The sequence below is a fragment of the Cnephaeus nilssonii genome (assembly GCF_951640355.1).
Source record: "Cnephaeus nilssonii genome assembly, chromosome: 10".
Taxonomy (NCBI): Eukaryota; Metazoa; Chordata; class Mammalia; order Chiroptera; family Vespertilionidae; genus Cnephaeus; species Cnephaeus nilssonii.
Genome location: NC_137081.1, coordinates 82966875 through 82984600, shown reverse-complemented (window position 1 = coordinate 82984600; position 17726 = coordinate 82966875). Strand labels below are relative to the sequence as shown.

The 17726-nt window shown below is 43.3% G+C and overlaps 1 protein-coding gene across 2 annotated transcripts in view; it reads left to right on the top strand.

The window, feature by feature from the left end:
* Positions 1-2833: 2833 nt before the first annotated feature.
* The window catches only part of CCDC93 (CCC complex scaffolding subunit CCDC93), a 107071-nt gene continuing 92178 nt past the window's right edge, over positions 2834-17726 (top strand). For both annotated transcript variants that reach the window (XM_079782225.1, XM_079782224.1), the window contains exons 1-4: positions 2834-3017; positions 7755-7868; positions 9334-9428; positions 14052-14163. In XM_079782225.1, coding sequence (XP_079638351.1) covers positions 2976-3017; positions 7755-7868; positions 9334-9428; positions 14052-14163 — 363 coding nt within the window. In that variant the 5' untranslated portion in view covers positions 2834-2975. The remainder of the gene's footprint in view (positions 3018-7754; positions 7869-9333; positions 9429-14051; positions 14164-17726) is intronic.

Sequence of the window (17726 nt, the reverse complement as noted above, 5' to 3'; positions counted from 1 at the left end):
TGACATAGAAGGATCTCAGAATACCTGTTGGATGAATGGGTGGGTGGATGATAGATGAATAAAAGGACATTGTAAATCAGAAATGTGGGGCTCTAGTCCCAGCACTGCCACTAACATAATATGTAACCTAAACTATGTCACTCCGCTTTTCCAAACACCCATAATTGTACTACATGTCTCCTAAAGTCCTTTCCTGCTTCAAGACCTCATGATTCCCCTCCTTAGTCACAGCAAGAGCCCAGAATGAAAGAAAGGACCAAGAGAAACATGAGGAGAGAATGACTGAGACTATAGTAAACTTCCTCCAGGATAAAGATGATTCTAACAGCTATGGCACCCTTTACCCAGGAAGAAAAGCATCTGTGAGGTTCCTGAGAATCTTGCACTTAGAAGAACAACACATACCTCTGTGCTGGATGTGCAGAGGGACAGGGGATCCCTCATCCCCAAATATCTCACCAGGGAGACAACGTGTGTGTATGGACACCCGGAGCCAGGAGAGAAGGAGAGAGATGCATTTATCTAAGAGAGTCCTCACAAACCTACATTGTCTCCAAGGTTGTGTGGGGTTTCTCTCTCAAAAGTGGGCTGCCCAAGCATTCTTGAGTTGTTTTGCTGGGATCTTAGGGAAAAAAAAAACAAAACAAAACATGCTGTCAACTCAAGTCTGCTACTGTGACCTTACACAGAAAGTTAAGGGGACAGTTTCTTATTGGGAAAGATAGCTGCTCATGTTTTTGTTTTTTTTGTTTTTGAAACAATGCAGAGGCATTTACAATATGGGACTCCTGTGTAGCCTACCGAGTCCTATTATTCTTTAAGCTCTATTCCCTGGGCTGCTTTATATACAGCTATTTAGGCTTGCCTGCTATGTGAGATTGTGCTACCTGTCCCTAGGCATCAATACCTGTCTGGTCATCCAACAGTGTCTACAAATTATCACCCTCCACTCTCCCTCATTCAATACCATTTCAAGCAAGGACAATTTTAATATTACAAAAAATAACACATTTGGGGAGTTATGAAAGTGGATTCCTTAGAAATTGAGTTTCATTGGCTTCACAATGGGTGGGAGCAAGAGGTCATTTCTATTTCATCATTTTGTTGTTGTTAATCCTCACCTGAGGATATTTTTCCATTGACTCTTTTTTTAGACAGTATGCAAGGGAGGAGGAGGGACAGAGAGAAACATCAATTGGTTGCCTCCCGCACATGCCCCAACCAGGGCCAGAGATCAAGCCTGCAGCTGAGGTATGGGCCCTGCACGGAATCAAACCCGGGCCAACGCTCCAACCACTGAGCAAAACTGGCTGGGGCTCATCATTTTTTAACACACATAAAACTAACATAACAGAGTTCCCATCTCAACAGCTTAATTTGCATATTCAATTTTTTTTAACCCTTGGTGTCTGGTGGAGGTGGCACACAGTTTGGGGGGGGGGGCGAGTATTGATTTGAGAGAGCGAGCAAGATATCGATCTGTTGTTCCACTTATTTATGCATTCATTGGATGGTTCTTGTATGTGCCCTGACTGGGGATCCAACCCGAAACCTGTTATCAGGAGGACATTCTAACCCACTGAGCCACCCAGCCAGGGCTGGTGGCACAAAGTTTTGTCAGCAATATTTGCTAACTACATTTAAGAAGGAAATGGCCGTGCATAAGGTTCCAGAGACATCTCTGTTTGGTCAGGATAAACTCTAGGAGCACAAAAGGCATGAATTTCTTCAAGGACAAACATTTACCCAATAACCACTCGGAAAGCATACAGGACGCACACACGCAAACCTTTTTGATCTCAAGCTCAGAGTCTCACACGCCTGCCCCTCCCCAAAGGCTCACAGGGAAGCATCCAAAGTTTTCACGTGCAGCCGTGACCGGGTGGCTCAGTTGCTTGGAGCTCCTCCTGTACAACAAAAGGCCAGGGGTTCAATTCCCGTCGGATGGCAGGCACAAGGGAGGCAGCCAGCCGATGTTTCTCTCTCATCGATGATGTTTTTCCCCCTCTCCCTAAAATCAATTTTTAAAAACGTTTTCAGATGCCATCGCTTTCTTCATCACTAAGAAGAAGAGGAAGAGGAGAAGGAGGAGGGGGAGGAGAAAACGCTGGAGAAACCATTATGGAGCAGGTGCAGTGGCTTGTAGCCAGGAAGACAACTCGTTTACAAAGCTGCCATCCTCTGGGATACACAAGGGGTGCATCATGTAAGTGATGTGGCAGCTAAAATGACCTCAACACTGGAGTCGCATTTTCGAGAAGACCTTCACCAGAAGCTGAGGTGGTGGGGAGTGGGATGGGGGTACATTATCCCCGACGACTTTTCTTGGGGAGCACGATGCACTGGCTCAGGCGTTAGGGAGGCAGCAGGCGTGAGGAAAGTGTTTTCGGGGGCTCGGCTCCTGGTCCGCATGTGAGAAGTCTGTCCAAGTGCGCGATGATGACAGACTTGTTGTTGTTAATTCGGCAGCCGGTGCTGAGCTAGAGCCGGGCGCGGTGTGGAACCCCACGCTCTTCACGCTCGGACTCTGACCCCGAGCCAGGCGGCTCCCGAAGTCGGGCTTTCGGAGAGAACCGAACCCGCTTGATTCATGCCCCTGAGAAGCAGAGAGGAGACCCAGGATGAAAAGTGTCCCCGATGCGGGAAGAGGCCCTTTTATAAAGCTTCTTGGAGGGAAATGCAGAACCCCGTTGCGCGGTCAGCCTCCGCCGCGCGGGACTCAACTCCGCTGCCCCCAGTCCCGCCTCCACCAGGGCCGCCTCGCGCAGGCGCAGACGCAGCGCGCCGCGTTCCCGCCCCAGCGCGCATGCTCACCGGCAAGGCGCTCCAGACCCGCGGCAGCGGCGGCGGCGGCGGCGACGGCGGAGGAAGTGGCCGCTTTGCACTCCACTCCGGTAGCGGCTTCGCGGCGGGGGACAGCCTCCTCCGGCCGCTCCGCGGACTTTGGTGCCTCCACACATCAGTCCACTCGGATTATGGGGCTGCCCAGGGGGCCGGAGGGCCAGGGTCTCCCAGAGGTAAGGAGTCCCTCTTCCTGACACGTCGGGTGCCCGAGAGAGGGCCAGGCCGCGCCGGGCGCCCCGCCCCCTCCCTCAGGTGCGCCCCGCGGGGAGCGCCGGCCCGTCTGCGGGGCGCTATCTGGTCCTCCCGCGGGGGCGGGCCCCGCCTCTCCCGCTCGGGGTAGCAGTTACCGGACCCTCGACGCCGCAGGGCTCGCCCGGAGCCCGGGGCTGCTGCGCCATGAGTCACGAGATGTGCTTTGGGACGGTCCGGGCTCGGGTTGTGCAAAGGGCGGTGACCTTCTGGGGCCTGCCGCCGCCTTGCGGGGGCCGGGAGGCCAGCCCACCCACCCCCCTGTGTGTGGGGGGATGCCCCCCGCGGAGACATTTTGGGAGCCGTTCCCGCTGTAGGTCCTGTCCGGCGGGGTCTGCTGCGTGGCGGGGACCCGGCACTGCGGGATCGGTGCCGCTTCTGCGGAAGGTAACGGGTGCCTTTCCTTCCAGAGGCGTTTGTTGCTGAGCACGGACTGAGTCTGGGGGCAGGATAACCAGTGGTTTCCGGATTTCCACGTTGGCTGGGAATAAAGGGGAAGTGCATTTCCTTCGGGGTGCAAATATCACTGAGCTAGGTGGTTTACATCTGCCTTCTCTTCCAGCTGGTTTACTCGAAAGCTAGTTTATCACATTCTTGAGAGAAATGGAGTCCGCGCCGCCCCCCTGTCCGCTCCTAAGGTTCTGAAGCAGGCCTTTGGCAGGAGACTGATTTCTGGACACAGGAGCGGCTCCTTCGCTCTTAGCTGCCCCCATTCTTGCTTCTCTGCTCCCCTGCCCCTAGGCCCTTTCATATCCCAAGTACCCACTAATTGCGCATAAAAGCTGGGGATGTCGTGATGAGAGGATGGACTTGGCTGTCAGTGTGAGTTCCCAGAGTGCAAGTCCGTTTTGTTGTTGTCTTAGGAAATCCTAACACGTGTAATGTCGGAGCCCTTGTATCAGGTAAAACCTTCCACATGCGTTGCTTTGATGGAGCCAGGAATTTGTGAATATCGGGTTCTGTACTGTGATATGTTATTTGACATTTCTTTTTTGCCACTTCTTTATTCCAGGATGTCATCAAGTTTTTGCCTGGCCTTTGGCTGTAGACTCCTGTCTTATCTCCCTGGTTCTATCTTAAATTCTTCTGATTCAGTGTTCCACTATCAGTGGGGATTTTTCTAAAATAAACTTCGTTTAACCCTGCTCTAACTGCAGGGTCTTATTTGTCACTTTTCCAAGAGACTAGGACAGTTCTTGGCAATTAGGAGGCAGACAGGGTGACTATAAAATCAAGTTATCATTTAGTTCAAAGACTAGTGCATATACTCTGTGTGATTAAGCTGTTACTAGTCCTATTAACTCATTAACGTCAGTTTTTTAAACCGTTTATGGTGTGGAGGATATGCAGATAGCTGGACTTGGTCCTGCCCTCCAGCTTACATGAAATGCAATGCAAGGCAATTGGAAATTTAATGTGCCTGGTTGAGGAGCTCACAGTCATTCACCTTTACCAGAATTTTAAGTGTTTGTTTTTTTTAACAATTGGATGTATTAACCAATCTGGTGGCTTTTTATGGCTTCAGAGGGCATTCTTTCATGCTCTTTTCTATTTTGTGTCAGTGTTGATCTCTGAAATGAATTTGAAGTCTTATTGGCATTATCCATTCAGTGTCTTGTGCCAAAAAGTTAGTTCGCAGGTTATATTGCAAAAGTACTTCTCTATTCTGGGGTGAGTGGTTGGGAAGCATGGGCCATGCATCTTCCATGGGTGCTCCTTAGGTAGCAGTTGAAGCAGGGATGATTGTCCCATGATGTTCTGTCCTCTTCTTAGAAGTGTTTTTATGATAAATGATGACTGAACAAATGAAGGCTACCTGTCTTACATCCCAGGAGTTTGAAGAAAATACTTGTATGTATCATCCCATTTCCCCCCTGCTCTACCTTTGTGAACCATAACTGCTCTTTACCTTCTCTTCTATTTGAGTTTCACCCATCACAGATTTGTTGCCAAGGAAGAGAGGGTGTGAATAATTAATATTACCTTATTTATACATGTCCACTAATAGCTGGTGAATGCTAATCTTCAAAATATTGGATAGGCTGGACCAGGGTCATCTGAGAGTTAAGTTAAATGAGTACTAGTGTATGGTTGTCACCTCCACCCCCATTTCAAGGGATTAACAGTCACTTTAATAATTCCTTGTTCAACCATATGCGTATGTTAATAAGTATACTCCCTTTCTTAGCAGTTTGTACTTCAAAATAAACTTGACTTTCCATCATCAGTGTCATGACTATTAAAACATTTTGCTCATACGTGAATGGCTTAGGTCATGCACTTTATGTAATGATTGAGCATGTCATTCTATAATAAGTGTGTTTTTGAAGCCAAAATGCTGTTTCATAACAGAGGAGTAAACATGGGTGGATATTATATGGGTCCTTTCCTGAAACAGCTAATATAATAGTCTATTTGGAAAGATAGGCATGTTCATTAACACCAGGCATGTCACTCAAAAGAGGCTGTTACTTAATTGTGTGAATGACAGATTATAAATAAAATATAAATGCAGAGAAATGGGTATTTCAGGCTGTATTTGCCGGGTTTGGCAACAAATAGGAGCTAGAATTTGCTGATGATTTGTCCGAGATCAGAGGGTATTAAGAGAAGGAGGTTGGCCATAGCCATGTTAGGATTGTCGTGGGGGGAGGTGAAGGATGAAGCTGAAAAGATAGGTTGTAGCCAAAAATCTGGATGCCAAACTAAGACATTTGGAGTTTATTTTATAGACAGTGTATGATGCATTAATGTTGAGGGCTGGGGGATGAGCTAAAGAGGTAATGATGTAAAAGCTGTGATTTAGGAATGAATGAACAAGACAGATTACCAGAGAAGAAAGATTGAGAGGCAGTTGCAATAGTCCTGGCATGAAGTATAAATAAAAAGGAAGGGAGGATTAATGTGAGATGCTTAGTAAAGAAGATTTAACAGGCATTGTTGAGTAAGAGAGTAGTCCCAAGTGGTGGGTACAAAGATTTGAACCAGAATACTTTGGTGGTGTTTTATAGAGACGGTTGGCTTTTTCTTTTCGGCAGTGACGAAAGGGACACCGTTCATTAAAATAAATGGAGGCAAAAGTATTAAAATATTTTGATAAATTTAACTTGTAAATAAACACCTGGTAGTGAAGATAGGCTATACCAGGTGGGGCAAAAGTAAGTTTACAGCTGTGAGTACACGAAACACAGAGTTTATTCTTGTATTATTATTTATTGTATTCTTTTCCATACCAACAACTGTAAACCTACTTTTGCCCCACCCTGTAAATTTAACAATTTTTTATTATATCATGTACTAGAGGCTCGGCGCACGAAAGTCATGCATGGGTCCGGTCCCTAAGCCTAGCCCGCGATTAGGGCCATCTTCTCCAGCTGCCGGCAATCGGCCCTGCCCCCGCCGCCACCCACCCGGGTTCTCAGTTTGCCATTGGGCAATTGAAACCTGACTGCCCCGGGGCGAGGGACCAAGAGGTCGGCCAGTCCCGCCCATTCGTGACCCCCTCTGTGTGTGGGGCGACCGGTGGGGCAGGGGCCTTGGCCTGGCGCTGCCGACATCTCCTGCCACCCACCCCAGGGTCCCCGTTCGCCATCAGGCGATCAGAGCCTGCCGGCCGGGGGAAGGGACCAAGAGGTTGGCTGTTTCCACCCGCCTGCCGGCCCCACCCCAGCCACAGGTCGCCCTCTGTGTGTAGGGTGACTGGCGGAGTGGGGGTCTTGGCCTGGCGCTGCCCGCATCCCCCGCCACCCACCCCCGGGTCCCCGTTCACCATCAGGCAATCAGAGCCTGTGGACCGGGGGGAGGGACCAAGAGGTGGTCAGTGCACCTCATAGTGACTGGTCGAGCGACCGTTATGGTTGCTGGGCTTTTATTATATAGGATATTAGGTAAATTTATTTTTTTTAAGGCAATCCTGTTATATGGCAATAATCACCCTTTAGTATTTCTGAGTTGAAAGCCTTCTTTATGTTTGTCTTAGAGAACAAAAAGAGAAGTGTGGAGAGGCATACATATTTGAATTCTTTGTTCTTGACCCTCTTTAAAATAATATGGACCAAAATGAGTATGAAGTTAAAAAAAAAAAAAAAAAAAACACCTTGTTCCTCTGTAAGGAATTTATAATCTGATTGAGAAACCTGTAAAGTACACCATGTCTTAGAGAACAGAGTGGTAACATGCCTTAACCTTCCTTGCTCTGGATTCCTTCAGCACCAGGTAAATAGGCTATGCTACCTGTGTCTTCTGCCCTCACCTATGATGATTAGAAGAGACACCTGGGGAGTCCCTTCTGTGAAACTCTGGTGGCAGCACTGTGGGCCATGCGCCTTCATGACTGCAATGGTATAGCCCCGTGGTCGGCAAACTGCAGCTCGCGAGCCACATGCGGCTCTTTGGCCCCTTGCGTGTGGCTCTTCCACAAAATACCACGGCCTGGGCGAGTCTATTTTGAAGAAGTGGCGTTAGAAGAAGTTTAAATTTAAAAAATTTGGCTCTCAAAAGAAATTTCAATCGTTGTACTGTTGATATTTGGCTCTGTTGACTAAAGAGTTTGCCGACCACTGGTATAGCCAATGTCACCTGACAATGTTGTGGCATCAGGAGATATATCTGGTGTTTCTGTATTCAAGGTAGCTTTTACAGCTTTTCACCTTTTGTTTTAGGTAGAAACAAGAGAAGATGAAGAACAAAATGTCAAGTTAACTGAAATTCTGGAGCTCTTGGTTGCAGCTGGGTATTTCAGGGCAAGAATTAAAGGCTTGTCACCTTTTGATAAGGTAAGAGGACATCTTTCTAACTATTAGTCCTTTTTTTTGTCAGGATGGCATGGTTAACTATGGAAAGGAAGAAGAGATTGTATTTTTCCTTTCTCCATGTCCATGTTTTCGTTTCTTCCTTATTCAGATTTATTATGGAAGTGTTTCTTATTAAAAGAAAATAATAATATATCAGTAGACACACTTTGAATTCCTTTTCTATGCATGAAACTTTGGGAAATGCAAATAAGCTAATGAAATAGTTCTTCATTTCAAGGAACTTACAGTTTGGGTGGGAAGATAAAACTTATGTAAAATAAAATAATCTGAGTTAATAAGGAGCCATCCCAAATCAGTGTGTTCACAGACAATTGTCAGGTTTCCTGTGGGTGGATGGTAAATGCTTAGTTTGGAGGAGGGAGAAGTCACTATGGGGTGAAGTTTAATTCAGCAGAATCTTGAACAATTATTATGCTCAATGCATAGTAATAGGTGTTGAGGGCACAGAGGTAAGACAGACACCCTGTATTCAAAGGCCTCGACTTTTATATCATAGGGAAAAGAGACAAGTATACCAACATGCATAGAATAAGTGGCACAATGCAGTAAGTACTACTGCAGTGAACTGTATTCTAGTACAGAAATAAAGCATCCAGATCAGACAGGACAGGCCAGGAAAGCTTCCTGGTGGAAAAAAGTGTTGAGTGCTCCAGTGGGCCACAGTTCTGCCTTCACATAACAGAATCACTGCATTGTGTCAGCACACAGATGTCTAGGCCTCACCCATTGAAATTCTGGTCATGTAGGTCTGGGCTGGGGCCTGGAATCTGTATGTTATTAGGCATCTCACATGGGTCTAAGCACAGCCAGAAGTAAGATTCATTATTTTCTTTAAATTTCAAAATGGATTTTTAGCCTTAGTCTCATTTGCATTTCAAAGAAATCACGTGGGGTAAGTAGAGCAAGAATTCACATCTCCTTTAGATAGATGAAAAAAAATTAGAGGTATGAAAATAAAGTAATGAGCCACAAAATGTCAGTTTTGCTACTCATGTGTCTGGTCTATTAAACAGATAATCTCTCTGGAATCTAGCACTACTCAAAACTGGTTTAAGACTTCTCTCACCTAAGAATTAATGTCTGTCTCCTTCAGTATAAAGTAAGTCTATGTCCATTTAATAATAAAAGTCACTTTCTCAGTCACACTAGCCACATTTCAAGTGCTCAGTAACCACATGTGGCTAGCAGCTGCTGTATTGGACTGTGCAGGTTCAGAACATTGCCATCATTGCAGCAAGTTTCATCCAGCAGTGCTATCTTAGATGAATTGTAGTTGATGATGTCAGGACATACATACTTTCTCTAACAATACATAATTTTGTATGTTTATTGAGTCTGTAAAATATATTTATATTTTGACTACCTTTGACTTCTTCCCCTCTCCCCAAGCTAGAAAGAGAAAACACATATTTTCTTTGTCTTGCAGGTGGTAGGAGGAATGACTTGGTGCATTACCACTTGCAACTTTGATGTAGATGTTGATTTGCTCTTTCAAGAAAACTCTACAATAGGTCAAAAAATGTAAGTTGTTAGGGTTTGCCATGGAAGAGCCAAAAAAAGGAGAAGAGAGTAACTTTTGAGTGCCTACTATGTGCCAGAAGTTCTGCTAGACACTGTACTATTTTGTTTTAATTTTCATTACAACAGGTAATATCGCAGTTATAGATTACAAAATGGACTGAAATAAACCAAGGTCACACAGGTAGCATATACTAGGTATACTGGTTAATAATGATGGATTTTGTAATCAAAGAAAACACGATAATTTCAAAAGAAACATCAAAAGTGCTTTATTGACAGTAATGTCCATCGCTAGCTACACATTTCTCCCATCTTTCAGGTAATTTGTGGATACTGTCCCAGTAGAACTTTTCTTGTTTTGAGGCACACCATTCAGAGACCCAATTTTCCACTTCTTTGTACGTTTTGAAGTGCTACTCAGAAAGTGCGTGTGCCATCAATGGGAACAAATGGTAATCTGAAGGAGCAAGGTCTGATGAATATAGCGGGTGGGTTAATACTTCCCAGGCAAGATCTTTTAACGTGTCTTTAACTGGTTTTGAAGTGTGTGATGGTGCATTATCATGAAGCAAAATTACTTTGCCATGTCTTCTGGCACATTCTGGTCGTTTCACAATCAAAGCGTGGTTCAAATTGATTATCTGTTGTCGGTAGTGATCAGTAGTAATGGTTTCACCTGGTTTTAGAAGCTCATAATACACCACACCTTCCTGATCCCACCAAACGCAGAGCATTTTCTTCTTTCCGAAGCGATTTGGCTTTAAAGTCGATGTTGCTGGTTGACCTGGATCAACCCATGATTTTGTGAGTTTGGAATTCTCAAAATAAATCCACTTTTCATCACCAGTCACAATTCGATGCAAAAAAGACTTTCTTTCGTGCCGTTGAAGCAACATTTTATTGATGACTTTTTGGTTTTCCATTTGTCTTTCGTTCGGTTGATGTGGCACCCATTTTCCTTTAAAATTGTTTGTAAATGATCAGAAATTGTTTGCTGAGCAACTTTTAATCTTTCTGCAAGTTGTTTTTTAGTTTGACACGCATCTTCATCCAATAATGCTGTAATTGTTGGTCTTCAAACATTTTCGGTTGACCTGGACGTTCTTTGTCTTTCACATTGAAATCATTACTTTTAAAGCATTTAAACCAACGTTCACAAGTATTTTGAGATGGAGCATGTTCACCGTAAGCTTCCCAAAGTATACGATAACTTTCTCTTCAAAATAAAGTAATGAATTAAAACTTCCCGCAAATGCTCTTTTTTTGGCACGAAATTCGACATTTTTAAGCATAAAAATATCTATGATGTTAACACCTTCAGCAAATTTGACATGAAGTTTTGAAGCTGGCTATCAATACAACAAAATAGCATACATATCAAATCACATATATATCAACATATGTGTAACTCCATCTATTGAAAAAAAAATCCGCATTATTAACTGGTACACCTAGTAAGAGTCATTTCAGTGTTCAGGCTATTTCTAACACTTTTTTAAAAACTTTTTTCCAGTTTTATTGAGATATAATTGACACATCACATTGTATTAGCTTAAGGTATACAACATAATGCTTTGAGTTTATATACACTGTAAAATAATACCACGACAAGTTAACATCCATCATCTCACATAGATATAAATTTTTCCTCCTTATGATAAGAACTTTTAAGATCTACTCTCTTAGCAACTTTCAGATATACAGTGTAGTGTTGATAAAATAGCATGCTATACATTACATCCCCAGAAATTATTTTATCTTATAATGGAACTTTGTGTCTTTTGACCACCTTTACCCATTTCATCCATCTCCACCTCTGCTAAGCACCAATCTGTTCTCTCTTTCTATGAGATCGATTAAGAAAGACCACATAGTATTTGCCATTCTTTTACTTATTTCACTTAGCACAGTGCCCTCAAGGCTATCCATATTGTTGCAAATAGCAGGATTTCCGTCTTTTTTATGGCTTAGTAACATTCCATTGTATGTATATACTACATTTTCTTTATCCATTCATCTGTTGATGATTACTTAGGTTATTTCTATGTCTTGGCTATTATAAATAATGCTGCAATGAATATGGGGGTTCACATAATTCTTCGAGATAGTGATTTTCTTTCTAATATATGCCCAGAAATTGAATCGCTGGATCATATGATAGATCTCGTTTTAATTTTTTGAGGAACCTCCATATTGTTTTTCCATAGTGGCTAGTCGCACCAATAGTACACAAAGTTTCCTTTTTCCCCACATCCTGCCAGCACTTGTTATCTCTTTCCTTTTTTCTTTTTAATATATTTTTATTGATTTCAGAGAGGAAGGGAGAGGGAGAAATAGATAGAAACATCAATGATGTGAGAGAATCATTGATCAGCTGCCTCCTGCATGCCCCACACTGGTTGTAGTTTGGGGTCCCAGCCACATTTTGACTGGTTATAGGGCAATCAGTAACCTTATGCAAATGCATAAATCTGTACCACTAGAGGGAGCTTTCCTCCTACTGAACCAAAAGATAAGAGGAAAGATGGCCCCCACATGTATAAATAGTTAAAACCTGCCTGGACAAGGAGACAGAGCCAAGGTTGGTAATCATTTTCATTTGCTAAGCTTGGAGTTTGGGGAGCAGGGCCAATTAAGCACCCATTTCTTCCCCTCTCAAGTTTCAAGGTATAGGAGTCTTATGGAGATAAAAATAAAATTTATCAGAGAGAGAGCCTTAGATGTTGCCAAGTGGATTTGTTAATATTTCCCTACTAAATTATTCAGTTTGAGCCCCAGGAACAGCTGGACCATGGGCTGCCCCACTGGGGCAGGGCACATATCTCATGGCAGAAGGAAGCACGTGACCCATAAGCTGCTCAGAAAGGAGGGGCTACAGGAGTGGCTGGGCCATGTGACAATTTTCTTTCATATCTCAGACCTTTTGGATAAATCACACCTCCTGTATGATTCCATTCTGTGAGGTGAATATTCCTTACCTTCTGTGCATGTGTCAGTAGAATATCAGTCTTAATATTTTTCTCTTAACATTGCGCTTGACATTATTACAGATCAGTGGAACTGGGATGTGGCTATTTCCCTCTGCAGTTTTAACCTTGATCCCACCTTGTATAGCTACTTTCTGTATATAAATGTTTTTGTAGTGTGTTCTCCAGGGACCGTTCCCTGGGGAGCCATTTAGCTTTTGTCCCTAGATTACTTAGTTCCTACCAAGACTGAGGAGGTGAAACATACTAAGGGAACATAGGTAAGACAATAATTGCTCTCACCCAGGCCTGAGCTAGATTTTGGTCTTAAGAATGTTTGTCTCCTGGAAAGGATTATGGAACTGCAGGAAGATAAAGTTGTACAAGATTTATTTGAACCGGGAACACTTCTGGTGGACCCAAAACTTACTGAATTTGAAGCAACTAGTAAGACCTGGTGACCTCATTGTCCATTAGCAAATAGTCCTATACTTGTAGACAAGGCTACAATATTTGCTATAACTGGCTAATATTTTTTTAAGGTTCTTAAATGGGGATATAACCTAAACTATCCATGTAGGCTGAGCCAAAAGCCCCATTTCTCCATATGGTCCCTTCAGGCCCATGCCTTGTAACTGTTTCTCAAGCTTCCTGATCTGTGTGCCATGGCTTTGGGGTTTAGCAGAACCACTAAATAACCTTTATTCACTCCTCTGATTCAATTATGATAGACAAAGATTGTTGGAGATCAAAAATCGTCTGATTAGTTAAGGAGGCTTAAATCTGTGGTAAAATGGACTTGTACACAAGTCCCTCTATCACTCCTGCCAGAAAACTGTCCCAACCAGGCCCTGTTTGAACGGAAAAACCTCTCCAGCAGGTGGAGGTTTACCTCCTGACAGACAAGAATGCTTCTAGACCTGGGAGCCTGATTCCTCCCCTCCTATTCCCAGAGCCTCTTAGGAGGAAGACTGACAGTAAGGTGTTAGAGAGAGATCAGTGTCCCTCAGGAGAAGTCAGAAATTTCTCTCTGGAAAAAAAGAGTGATGATGCATGCTTCTCTCAAATCTACCATGGATTTTAGAGTATCAAAAAATTAAAGGCTACTTTTTATTTTAAAAATACTTTTGTACCAGAGTAGAGAACTCCAACTTTTTCTTGAGCTTGTGGCACCATGTTTCATCTTATTCTGGACCTGGCACAAGTCTAGTAATTATTTATTGCCTGACATTTACAACAATTTTTTAAATGTGTAACCCAGTGGTTCCCAGACTTTTGGAAAAAGTAGGTCAGTAAAATGAAATGTAAAAGAATATAGGGTACTGATAACTTTTTATTTTACCATGTAACGATGTTAAAAAATAATAACTACTACCTCAAACATCACCATGATTTCATAAAGAATCAAAATATTTTAATATAAAAAAGTAGGAAGCACACAGTCTTAGAATAAAGGATGAAGGCAGTTTTGTGGCCTTACATGCACACATCTAAATTGTGCTTATTTTTCCTAATTTTGCAGTCAGCCAGGAGAAACTTGGTCATGGTCTGGCAATGAGAAGCCTCAGATTTTTCTGGGATGCTGCCCAGACTTGAGAGATGTCTTAAGAGCCACTTAGTGTGTTCTCACTCTTTGCTTGTTGTTTTTTCCAAATAGAGCTCTATCAGAAAAAATTGTCTCTGTTCTGCCAAGAATGAAGTGTCCACACCAGCTGGAGCCTCACCAGATCCAGGGGATGGATTTTATTCACATATTTCCCGTTGTTCAGGTGAGAGTCTCGGTGTGGTTCCTTGTCCTCTGAACGTTGAATTCCTGTAACAGGTCTGACTCCTAGGCTGCCTGGCCTAGATCCTGGATCTAATGGGTGTGGTGTGGATTTGGTGGCAGCAGAACATGATGTTTCCTGATGTCATCCTCAGAAGGTCGCTGGTACTCCTCCTCCCCTAGTTTCTCACTGTCACCTGATCTCTGAATGTCCCCATTAGTTGCTTTTCATTGACCTTTTGGTAAAGATAAGACTCCACAGCCCCCATGCTCTGGTCACTTCCGATCTACCCAGCCTTATTCCTTGCTTTCCTTTGTTCTTTCTTTTTTAGTTCCTCTGACTTTCAGATTTTCTCATAGTTATTATGCTTCCTCCTGTCACGGGCCTTTCCCCCAAGTTGGAAAGCTGTTCCCTTTTCTTCTTTTCTGTTTAATTCATACTTATTCAGACCTCAGTTCCACCAAGCCTCCTCAAGAAAGCTACCCCTGACCCAATAGTCTAGAACAGGTTCCTGCCATATCCATTCATATGGCCACATTCCCTTTCTTCACAGGAATAACCCTTACTGTAGTTTGTACCGTGTATATTTAAGTGTGTGATTATTTATCTGTCTCTCCATCCAACTGTAATCTTCATGAGGGCAGGCACCATGGCTGTCTTGCTCACTGTTGTGCTTCCAGCACCTCATGGACTGTCTGGGACTTTGTAGGCATTCAGTCTTACTTGATGACTAAATGTCTGTCGGGAGGCTTAATGACCACCTCAGTTTTACCCCAGGACTCTGTGATTAAGTGGTTCATGCTGTACAGCTCCCTGTATTCTCTGCAGTTCTGTGTGCCTCCCCTCCAGGCGCTTGGAAAGAAGAGGAGCAAAGGGACTCACTTTTGTTGCCTGTGCTGTGAACAGTGCTTTGCATCTGATCCTAATAGAGTCTTTGAAGCTTCTGTTATAATCCCAGTCTAACATTTGAGGACAGTGAGACTCAGAAAGGGTAATTGATTTGCCTACAGGCAGAGTAGCAAAGCAAAGGTTCCAGTCTAAAGGCTCTGTCTCCAAGCCTTGTACTTTCCCACTCCTCCATTCATGCAGCCGGCAAGGAGAAAGCCATGCAGCTTTGGCTAGAAACATCTTCTAAGTCTGTGTCAAGGTTATAGTTTAGGTGTGTGGACTCTGGAGATTTCCTGGGTTCAAATCTTGGCTCTGATGTGTGATCTTAGGCAAAGACTTAACTTTGTTAAGTAGAAATAATAATATACCTACCTGATAGGATGAGAATTATGTTACTTTGTGTAAAGCACTTGGCTGAAGGACTGGCCCAATTTAGTAAGTGCTTTAAATAAGTATTATATAGTTGTTTCTGTTGTTATTACTGTTACTGGGAATCTTCCCTGCATTAGACTTCAAATCACATACCATGAAATTTGTAAATTTGAGCCTAAGACTTTTACTCAAAATTTGATTTGTATCTTTGGTAGACTTTTGTCTCTCTGATTCAAGGAAAGGATACCTAATTCTTTTTGTGAAAACAAAGTAAGGACCCTGTGTTGATTGTTACTAAAACACTATTACGCTGTGAAGTTGTTGCTTTTCCCACCCCCAGAAGCCTGGATCTCTAGTGATTAGACCTACTCAACCCTCTGCTGGAACTTTGAGGGCAAAAAATCTAGTCCAGATGTGAGAAGGGATGAAAGGGAAGTGCTCTTCTCTAGTTTGGGCATTTGAGTGTCTGAATGAACAGTTCCGTTTTGTGAGTAGAATGCTGGAGAGCTTTCTGTCTTGATATGAGAGCCTAGGCTAGTGATTACTAGATTTCTTCATTTCATGGACCTGTAAAATTTAAAAGCAAAAATGGAGGTTGACTGACAGTTGCACCTGTATTTTTCCAGGTAAGTATGCTTTTTTCTTTTTTTTAATCCTCACCCGAGGATATTTTTTTCACTGATTTCTAGAGAGAGGGAAAGGCAGAGAGAAACATCGATTTGAGAGGAACACATGATTGGTTGCCTCCTGCACAGGCCCGACCAGGGTCTGGGGCCAGGCTGGTGTGGAGCCTGCAACTGAAGTACATGCCCTTGACTGGAATCAAATCTGGGACCCTTCAGTCCGCAGGCCAACACTCTATCCACTGAGCCAAACCAGCTAGGGTAGGCAAGGATGCTTTTTAAACTAATAACTGCCTTACTTTCATTATCATTTCCTAAAAGAAATATCATTTAGCCCCAATCTCAGACTAAGGACAAGTCTTCAAATTTAATACCTTTAGCATTATGAAAAACTCACCACATGTCTATAGTTTTTTCCTGTTTCGCTGGTGACCAATGAAAGAACAGTCATAGACCATCGATTGGGAACCATTAAATTCATTGTCTGTGATTCTAGAGGCTCACTCCCCACATTCACATAGCGAAGCTATAGTAGTAATGCATTCTGAATGCTAGCCAAGAGGAAAACCATCTAACTTCCAGCCACTGTTAGTTCTAGGTCACATCTTTTATCTCATAAAAACATGTGAATCCTGTGAGGGTAGGTATTTTTTTCTAATGGTTGGTCTGTGGCGGAGCTTGGTCGTCTAAGAAGTTCCCTCCATAATCCTTCATAATGGGAACTCCAAAACAGAGCATTCAATTCTCTCAGGGAATCCTATGACTCAACAGGCTTTACTTTCCTTATCTGATCACACTCTCCAGGATTCAGTCACATAATAACTCCAGTATAGAGGTAAATCTGAATAAGAAACATGTATGAAAGGCCAGAAACTGGCTCTCCCCATCTGAAGGAAAGCAGAGCAAAATTGAGTTGAGGAAGAGTCAGCCTCCTTAGTTATCCTGGGCCATGGTGTTGCATGGGATTCGGGTAAGAGGCTAGAGTAATTCTGAATGCTGTCTGACCTTCTGCCCTCCTTCTGGATTTTAGTCAGTACCTGAGGTCATTGTTTGGAGTAATGGAAATAAATGGAAGATATTAACAAAAGAATATTCCTCATGTAGTTACTTGTAGCTACCCCTATCCTGGGCAACTTCCTAAACATTTACTTCCTAAATGTGACCTTTACTTGAGCTGACCCCTCAGTGAGCAAGCATTCTTTCCAGCCCTGTGGGAACAGCTTGTCATATGCCATGTCTCTACTTTCTTAGGTATCTAAATTTTGCCAAGTTTGGCTGCGCGCTTGGGAAAACTCAACTATTATCCAAAAACTGCTTTTGAGATGTAATAGCTTGCTCTGGAGAGAGAATGACAACCCTGACAGATGGGATCCCTTTCCATAATATTCTTCAGTAATAAAGAGAATGAATGAAGAGCCAGGGCAGGAGAAGAGAAGGCCCTTTTTTGCTCTTTCGCTTCTTACCTAAGAGCACCTGGATCTTCCGAAGGTTATGGGGTGTGGGTGTGTGCATGTGTGTGTTAATTAACTGGAGTTTTAAGTAGAGCAAAATGAAGAGCAGCTACTTCTGCATATAAGCTCATTAGAATTGGGAAACATTCTATATAATAAAGAGGTAATATGCAAATTGACCATCACTCCAACACACAAGATGGCCACCCCCGTGTGGACACAAGATGGCCGG